General features: G+C 34.4%; 1 protein-coding gene across 1 annotated transcript; it reads left to right on the top strand.

Moving 5' to 3' along the window:
• The first annotated feature begins 1,674 nt into the window (after positions 1-1,674).
• Positions 1,675-2,739, top strand: LOC132169044 (acyltransferase GLAUCE). The gene is made up of 2 exons (XM_059580134.1): positions 1,675-2,104; positions 2,270-2,739. Exons 1-2 carry the CDS (start codon positions 1,711-1,713, stop codon positions 2,737-2,739), a joined length of 864 nt encoding a protein of 287 aa, XP_059436117.1. The 5' UTR covers positions 1,675-1,710.
• The last annotated feature ends 7,715 nt before the right edge of the window (positions 2,740-10,454 follow it).

Genomic DNA, 10,454 nt, shown 5'->3' on the forward strand with positions numbered 1-10,454 from the left:
TATTGGAAAGATGAGTAGAGTGGGTGGTTTATAAAGATAGTCATAGGTGGTAAGTCTCACATTGCCTAAGTACTATGTGAAATTGAGCTTTATAATGAATTATATGAAGCTCCAAATTGACTAGTCATTTTGGGGTAATAGCGCAGATGTGGCTAGCGCTTCTCCCTGGGTCGTTACAAGTGGTATCAGAGCCACTTAGTAATGCCAGGTCATGTGATACTGAAGCACTGCATGACATGACCCTGACGAAATCGTCAAGAATTTAATAGTGAGAGTTTGTAACACTCCGGTCCCATATTGGGAAGATGAGAAGAAGCCCACATAGAGTGTGTGGTTTACAAAGATAGTCATGGATGCTAAGTTGAATTTAAGAGTGGGAGTTTGTAACACTCCGGTCCCATATTGGGAAGATAAAAAGAAGCCCACATAGAGTGTGTTGTTTATAAAGATAGTCATGGATGCTAAGTCCCACATTGTCTCGTTACTAGGTAAAACTGTATTTTATAATGAATTCTAGGGAAGCTCCAAATTGACTAGTCATTTTGGAGTAATAGCGCAGATGTGGCTAGCGCTTCTCCCTGGGTCATTACACCATATCTATTAAAAAAACATATGAGAAACACATAGTAATGCTATAAGTCACTCTTATGTCCCTCCAAGAATGATGTAGCTCTTCAAATCACTATTGGCCTTGTGATTGATCACTATTATATTTTGATCAAATTGTGATTTTAAAAGCAACCTCATTTTTAAAGTGACACAAGAGTGATATAAGAGAGACTTCTAGAATTACTCAAAACACATATTATTAAAAAAAAAAAAAAAAAAAGTGTTTCTCACATGTTAAGGGACACATTTCATTTTATTAGATGGGTTTGTATGAATTAATTACAAAAGAGTTTGTAGCAAATTTCATCCTCCTTCATTTCCCACCCCCTTGTGCGAACATGTGTGCGAACATGTAAAATATATATATATATATATATATATATATATATATATTTTCTCTTGAAGGTCTCAAATTGCAAAATCTCAAATTGCAAAAAATAAATTGATTGGAATTGCTTCTTTTTTTTATTATTATTTTTTAATGTACTTTTTAAATCATAGATAATGCGGTGTTTTTTTGAAAATGCACAATTTTAAATATTAAATTATGATTATAAAAGTACATTTTAAAATCATTATTTTTAAATTACACCATTTGAAATTACAAACCTAAACAAATCCTTAGTGGATGGAATAATTACAATTGCTATTTAATTCAGTTCTATCAGTGTAGTATCAAATACTAGAACTGCTCTTATATATACATATATATTCTAAAATCCAAACCTTAAATATTAAATTAAAACCGTAGCTTTCAAAATTTTATTAACTCTTGGTTACATCTTAATTTATTTACCCTAAATATTAAAAATATACACTATAATATTTCTTTGGATTACGATATCTGATATATATGGATAAAAATTTCCTCTAAAGAAATTTCTTTTAACATACTCTAATAAGTGACAAGTGTCATTCAATCAATTTTGTAATTAAATTGTAGTAAAACTTACAATATTACGTAACCATTTAAGCACTAACTAATTTTGTTTTTAAATCAAATGATCAATAAATTAGTTTGTACCTAGCTTTAGATAAACATTTATAAATAATAGGGAAATAATTGTGCAGGTGACCTCATTTAAGTGTGGTGGTTTTTCGATGGGCATTTCAACGAATCATGCAACATTTGATGGCCTAGGCTTCAAGCTCTTCTTGGACAACTTGGCTGCTGTAGCTGCTGACAAACCCCTGGCCGTTGACCCCTGTAATGACCGGCGACTCCTGGCCGCCAGGTCCCCGCCACTTGTCGCATTCCCACACCCTGAGCTCCTCAAGCTCAACACCCCTGTTGGCCAAGACTCAAACCCTCCTGTCTTTGAAGCCACCCAAGAAGACCTAGCCTTCAACATTTTCAGCCTCACTTCTGCTGACATCGCCCACCTCAAGGAGAAGGCCAAAGCCACCGATGGGGTCCATACCAACACGCGTATCAGCGGCTTCAACGTCGTTACCGCCCACATATGGCGGTGCAAGGCATTATCATGCGACACAGGTAAAGAAATTCATAATGAAATAGGAAATAAATAAAATAAAATAGCAGAAAAAATTGAATACACTCAACTATGATTGCCTAAAATGTAAGAGACTACAATCGGATTTGAAATCAATCACATCTAGATTTGAATACAATCAATCTGATCATATATTCTAACAACAGGGAAAAACATGGAGAGATTGTCCACCATCCTTTACGCGGTTGACATAAGGCCAAGACTAAACCCGCCATTGCCGGCATCTTATTCGGCGAACGGGGTGCTCACTGCATATGCAAGAGCTTCATGCAAGGAACTGAGTGAAGGGCCATTTGCAAGAGTGGTGGAGATGGTCTATGAGGGTGCAAAAAGGATGACAGATGAGTATGCAAGGTCTGTTATAGACTGGGGAGAGTTGTACAAAGGGTTTCCACATGGGGAGTTCTTGGTTTCATCATGGTGGAAATTAGGATTTGCTGAGGTGGCATATCCTTGGGGGAGGCCTAAGTATAGTTGTCCTGTGGTGTATCACAGGAAGGACATCATTTTGCTCTTTCCTGATATCAACCAAGGTTGTGGAAGCAATAGTGGGGTTAATGTTTTGGTGGCTCTCCCAAGTAAGGAAATGGAAAACTTCCAAACTTTGCTCTCTTAACTAAATATGATTAATGCAAGAGTATTGAAGATTGTATGTGTAGTGTTTTCTTATGTATTTGAAATGTAAACTTAAAGTTATTTGAAGAGGACTATAGTTGATTGAGAGGACTCATGAACTCTTTGTAATTATGAATGAATGCATTATAAACGACTATGTTTATATATTTGGTGTATGATGCAAGAATTTGATAGCATTAAAAAAAAAAAAAAAAAAAAAAAGGAGGTTAATTTTATGTATATGAACTTCTTTTTAGTAAGGTAAATGGTTAATCAACTTTTTAACTTTCTTCAATGTATATGAACTTCTGTTTACTAAGGTAATTGGTTAATTAACTTTTTAACTTTCTTCAATGCAAAGGTGTATATATATATATATATATCAGAAGTTTAAAAAACTTACATTGTTAATGGGGTTTTCCACCCTATAAATACCCCCCTCCCACGCTCATACCAACCCATTTTACCTTCTAAATCCTAGAGAAACCCTGCTTGAGTGTCTTTGTGAGCCATGAGTGATTTCCTTGGTGTCCTTGGAAAGGAAGGAGGAACCACTTGAGGATTATCGCTGCGGGAAGGTAATCATCTCTCCTTAGTGTTTTCTTAAGATGTTATGCTAGCCTTATACTTTACAGTAACTTAGTTGTTAGAAATCTAAAAGTATAGGTCTTAATCTTGTTATAAGCATTTCTTTTTCATTAGACTTATTCTTGTTGTATGAAGATGTTAGTTTGGGATAGGAAGTGCTAGAGGACCTTTTGTAGCCTTGGAACCTATTTAGAACTGCTTAGGAGATCGTTGGACCAAATGAGGTTCCACTTGCACTCTCTGGTCGAACGATCGGCCAGAGCCCGAGCGCTCGCCCCAAGGCACTTCAGGGTAACACCATTTTGACCAGACGTTGTATAATCCATGTTTTTATGTTCTAGATTCATTTTAGTTTGAACTTTGGACTAATACTAGGCTTTCCGCAGATTTGGAAAACTCGGACCCTTTGGAAGAATTTTCGAAGGACTTATACGACCTGTTTTCCTGCATTGCACAACTATTTTGTGTACCAAACATATATTTTACAACTCTCATGAAATACATTTTGCTGCATTATGAACTTTACCATTTGTGAAAATGTCCTACTTAACAAGATAATGAGACGACGAGATTTGTAATAGTATGTATGTAAAATACGGACAAGACTAATTGCATCGTATGACATGGTACAATAGTACATGCGGGATAAAGGCCATGGGCTTATTACGCATGTTAATTTTATGGTCAAATGTATGTGTGGATGTGATATATGGGCCTTTGATCTAATGTTGTTCCATGACCAGCGCAGCCTTAACGGGCAGGTCACTACAGAACATACATCATTAGTAGCGTGGGTCACCCGAGGTTGGACTCTATCGGGCTGTTAGTGTTATGGACAGTAGCATACAATGGTCGGGGCACCGGCATTGTATTACAGGTCCCTCGAGACAGCGTCAACCCTGGTGAGAAAGGATAATATATCGGACAGACCATACAGTTGAACTATCATTGATTCACATGATTATAACATGTACTATACCTATATTGCCTTCATGGATAACTGTCATACTTAAAATGTTGCATACTTTACCAAATAGAGTTCATCACTAAATAGCATAAGTACTATGTGCATTTTTACTCACTAAGTCTTTAGACTTACCCATTTATTTTTCTTTCCATTATTATGTATAATTGCAAGGTTTAGCTAGCATAGAAGATGATGGATGTGGACAACCAGTTGGTGGTTTGGCGAAGGACCTAATTCAGGTCATTTTTTAGGATATAAACCCAGTTTAGCTCAAGTCCATGTAGGACAATAGAGGAACCACATGGGCGGAGAATGGAGATGATTAAGATTGTCATCATGCTGGCATTACTTAAACTTAGGCGTTAATTTTGTTATCTTATTTTCAGACAATTACCTTTGGTTTTTGTAACATATTTTGATGATCGGTCTTTGACCAGTACAATTGGAGGATTTATTTATACTATAAAGTTTTATCGTTACTCTAGTTGTTATAATTGTAGTATTTAGTTGTTGCTTTCTTATTCCTGTGGTTGAAAGTCTTTCGTTGTATTCTCTCTTTTTGGAGAGGTTGCAATCCCTAGGTCTTGTTTTGTAAAGGACAAGGCTGGGAGGCGAACCATAGAGTCAATTACTAATTAATTGATTTTCACAGGGTGTTACAGATTGATGCACTAAGTACAGAAATTTTAAGAATTGCAATTCACACTATAAAAAAAGAAGAAGCTATCTTTGCTTCATGAAAACAAAATGGTGGATCAAAATTCACCTAAAAAGTTTATATAGACAATTTTCTTATGGTAATTTTTTTTTTTTAAGCACAAGCAATTTTTAAGGTCAAGTTTATCTGTAAGTTGAAATATGTCTGATAGACAAGGTTAGAACTTGTTTGTGTTTTAATTTAATTTGCAATAAATGAATCCATAAAATTGTTTTGACACTTGTTGGAACAATTCCAGGCAGGTACGACACTAGAGCAACTCTAAGCAGTCAAGAACCTCGACCTACAAGACAAAGAACAATTAAACACAAGAGCTTGCCGAAATGTACCGGGATAGCTTTGATGCCTAAGCCATTATCCTTATTGAAAGAAATAACAAATGAGATTACTTGAATGGTCAAAAGTTCTTATAACTTACCTATGGCATCATTCCTCCTATTTATACCAATTGATTCAAGTAGTGGAGGGACCCGCATTTTTTGGATCTACGAGTCGAGACGCGCAAGGTGTTTAGGTCGTAGTTGTGAGCCATGACGTGTCGCTTGTGCAAAGCCTATCGCCTTGACAAGGCACGGCGATGAGACAAGAGACAAGTGTTTGTTAGTGGCGTTGCGGCCAGGTTGCTCGAGAGGCGGCGACAAGATGAAAGTCTGCTCACATGCTTATTTGACATGATTGAGGGTAGGTGTCAGGGAAGCATGCTTATGTGATTGGGGGACTCAAGGCACGACGATAAGAAGTGCAAATTCACGTATCAAATTGTTGTCGGTGTAGGCTTCATTTGGCAATTGCTGGCTCAGAAGGGTGAGAAGTTCGAGATTGGCAAATGGAGTTGAGCGTTTTCGTTTGCAATTGCGACTTGGTTGTAAGCCGGTTTTGAGTGGCTCGCAAATGGGCCGTCAATTGGCCAGGAGCAGGTTGCGAGGTGCAACATAGGCCCTTGGGCCTGTATTTTCCTAAAACTCTTTGTAGGCGAATTTTTGTTTTGTGTAAATAAAGACCCTTTTAGCATGTCGACTTACTGGGAACTCGAGAGATTGGCATTTTGATCATGGGCCTATGGTGGGCTGGCCCAAGTCCCAACACTAAAATTACATTCTAATAGTTGGTTGAAAAACATTCTACTTAATTTTGATAGAGATTTTTTCAGAAAGTACTATTAAAAGTATTACAACTTTTAAAACTTGCAAATTAATGTAGCAATTTATATGACACTAACTACGTCTACTACTAAATAATTAAATTTAACAATTATATATACATATATATAATTGTGAAAAAAGAAATGTAGTGGGAACATATATCTTTTGATGGGCCTATGAAGGGTAGGGCTTGATGTAATGGGCCAAGCTTTAAATAAAGAAAGTCTCATGAGCAGGTTGAGACTTGAGGGGTGTGTTTTCCAATGGCCCTGGAATGGGCCTCCCTCAATATCAAAAAAAAAAAAAAAAATTCACCTCAAAATTAATTTTAACATATCTATTTTTTATACCACATCAATCATTTTTATTATTATTATTAAAATAAAAAAATCATTACAAAACAAATTTTTTATATTTTTCCATATAAAATATATTTTTTTTCACTTTTTCCTACAAAATATTTTCACTAAAACCAATCAAACACTTATTCCTAAAAAAAAAGCCTACAGTACCGGCCCTGAAACAACACCGTTCCAGGCCATTGGCAAACAGGGCGGAGAGGTTCAGAATCAGCATGCACTCAAATATTTGATAAAATCTGACAAAAACCTTCTCTTCCCATCAAATCATCGTGTCGTTGGGAAACACATTTACATCCAACGTCACGCTTCCAACCCCATCTCATCATTTCTCTCTCCCCAAAAAAACACACAAAAAAACGAATGTTTTTGAAAAACAATAAAAAAGTTTTGAGAGAAAAAAAGAAGAAGCAAGATGTGATATAAAGTAGAAATGGGATTTTGAATTATTTTTTTTTATAAGAAAAAATTAAAGAAAACTATTTGTTAATGTAAATAAAATAAAATATTTTAATGAAAAATGGTTATCTCTTTTGTAGGAAATTTCTAACAATTAAATTTAGGTTACATATTTTATATTAAATTGAAATTTTATACTATATATAAAAATTAAATATGAATGGTATAAAATAGAGTCTACCCAACCAAAAATAGTGGTTATAACACTTAAAGCATTGTAATTTTGTTGTTTTTTCCTGTGAAATCTGTGCGGAATTTTTCTTCTGTAAGCTTTGAATCGTTCCTCATCACTAGTTTTTTCTGTTGTTATAATTATCTTTCGGATGTGTTGCAACAGTTCTTTGGGTTGCACCATTTATAAAGCACCTTTACAAACCACCTTTTGTGGTGGCCAGGCTTCTTGATTGTACCAAAAAGCGATAGAACCGCATCATTTATTTAATGCATTCTCTTTTATTTCAATATCAAAGTCCAACATAAGCATAAAGTTATTAATATCAACAAAAAATTAATTTTTCAAACGGGAATAAATTTAACCAATAATAAAAAAAAAAAAAACCTTATCAATGTCTCCATAACTCTAAATATTGTAAATTAAATTACAATATATATATATATATATATATATATATATATATATATTGTAAATTGGTAATATGTAGTTTATTATTAGAAGTGCAAGTGTCGAGTCCAATCGCCGAACAACACGTGAGGTGATGGAAAGTAAAGGACAGTGACAAAGTTTTTGTAATTGATTGAAGTGATGGATTTTTATTTATTTATTGGGAATTGTTTGTTCGGATTCAACTTTTGTACGTATAATCTCAAGTATTTTGTAAGCAAGCACTAATTTATATAATTTTTTTTTTTAATTTCTAACTTATATTTTTTTTAATAGGAAAAAAATATATAAAATTAGTTCATGTAGTTTACCTGATTTACAATTAGCTTCCTACGATATCAAAATAAATTAAAAGGTTCATGAAGTACGACAAAAAAAAAAATTTACTCAATAAGGTCAAATTCCGTCAACAAATTTAACAGATTTCGTTAATATGACATTTACTTAAATAGAATACATATTACAATTTTATTGACTCTAAGGTTTCACGCAATCGAAATTTGTTATGTCGGTGGACGAAATTTGGCTGTAAGGACTAAATAGTTTTTTTGGCATACCTTAGGGACTTCTGAGTTCATTTTGATATTACATTTAACTAATTGTAAATCGGGTAAATCACGTGGACTTATTTTGTATTTTTTTTCCTTTTTAATATAAGATTTTTTTTTTTGGATGAGCAAAAAGTCAGAGAGTAGTGGTGGCCATTATGAGGCTTTAGGGGTGCCAAAGCTTTAAAAAAAAAAAAAAAAAAAAAAAAAAAATTCTCTCATACTTACGCAAGTTATCACTCGGCACCTTCAAAAAAAATTTAACGGCACCCCCAATATAAATTGTTTGGCTCCGTCACTGGGCGAGAGAGATCAACTGTGGCTATTTTACCTGAATGTGACCATAGTAGCACCTACCCGTCAGCTAGTAGCCAAGGAACCTAAACGATGAGAACAACAAACGCTTCCTTAAGTCCGACGGCTATATAATTGTTATTACAAATTCATTACTTAGACAATTCTTAACAACATACGGATGATGCATAGCAGCTTCTCTCTCTCTCTCTCTCTCTCTCTCTCTATATATATATATATATATATATATATATATATAAAGTATTACAAAATTCACATTGTTTGTTTTAGATAATAAAGGGAAACTTTATACAAATATGAAATAATTAACCACAATATAATACTGTATTAATTAATTAACATCCAAATGCTTTGTCAGTCAGAGGATTCCAACCTCGACCAACAGTGAATCAACGTTAAAAAAAGAAAGAAAAAAAGCTTATTGTTTTAATTTATTAGATCATTATCAAACTGGTACTATGAAAATGGACAGAAAATTCACATGAGGCCTTGGGATCAGCAGCGGACAGCGAATATTTACTTCCCTTCACAACCACAAACTTTATTTTTGAGGTATTTACAACCACAAACTTTTATTTATTACTATTTTTTTTGTTTTTTTTAAGGTAATATATTTACAGCCACTAACTTTTTTTTTTTGTTTTTTTGTTTTTTAAGGTAATATATTCACAGCCACTAACTTTTTTATTTTATTTTTTAATGAGGATATATATTTAGAGTCACAAGCTTTGGTGACCGGGGAAGTGGGGGAAGTACCTGCAGTATAAAAAACAGCCCTTATTAATAATGCGCCTGTGCCGATTGTACCCAAGGGCTTGATTTGTTCAATGTTCTTATCATGAATTGGAGAGGGTGGTTTGGACTTTTCGCATGGTGGGGGGGTGTTCTGGCTTACTCACCAAGCTAATTCTTTCCATTTTAGGAAGGTTCTCCCTTGGCCAATGGCTTTTTGTATGGAATGCGACAAGGGCCAAACATCCAATCAGATTCCCTCTGTTCCTCTTTTCCTTCAATAAATATCTCCGACCAAACAAAGTGGAACCATACAATATCAGATTCCTAGTTACTCCCATGGGGTCCCATGCTTTTGAGCTTTCTCACGGTTTTGTATTCAATGGGGGACCTTTCTATTCCTTGTCTTCCTCTAACATCTTTCCTTTCCTTCAATGTCTTTCTTTTTTGTTGTCCATATACATTGCAATGTTTCGAATGTTCAACTCTAATAGGTTGGTTCGAGTCGTGTATCTCGATCATTTCGTCTTTGTTATGAAGCACACGGTACAAACAATTCTTTTGAGTCACGATTGATAGCAAAAGCTTTAACTCATGTGGAAGGAGCGTTTCGCACGATGCTCTAAAGGTCGAAAGTCCCAACATCTCAAATCTAAAATGTTGTTGAGAGAAACATTATAAATAGAGTCAACATTGTAGTAATCTAATTAAAATACTATTTTGTTAAGCCCGCACCCGATTAGCCAATTAAATTAAAGTAGCTAAAAATTTGCTGAGCACCGTAGCACGACAATTAAAATCTAATAATAATAAATATTTGTTGAATTTGGATGCATGTAGATCGGTGAAAGAGAGAAAGGGAATGAATGCATCACGTACGTAGACGTACGTTATCTTGTGTCATCATTCATTATTGTTTTATTTTATATACTTATAAAGAAAAAAAAGGGGGGTGGATATGCTAGCTAGTCTTTTGTTTTTCCTGCTTTATCTCAACTTTTTTTTTATTTTCAAAATCGAAAAGTCTAATATTTATTAACTATATAAATAGTAAAGATGTAGAAGGTCCATATCATATTTGTGTACGAAGATTGTATATAGGATACTGGGGACCAAAACGACACATGAATAAAATAAAAATATATATATATAGATGAAGCAGAATAAAAAACTTAGGTCCACTGAAGAAAAGAGGAAGAAGAGTATCAGTAAATGGATGTTTATTGGCTGGCATCTGATGTTGTTGGAAGAGTGAGTTAGAATATA

The sequence above is a fragment of the Corylus avellana genome, chromosome ca2 (genome assembly GCF_901000735.1).
Source record: "Corylus avellana chromosome ca2, CavTom2PMs-1.0".
In the NCBI taxonomy this organism is placed as follows: domain Eukaryota; kingdom Viridiplantae; phylum Streptophyta; class Magnoliopsida; order Fagales; family Betulaceae; genus Corylus; species Corylus avellana.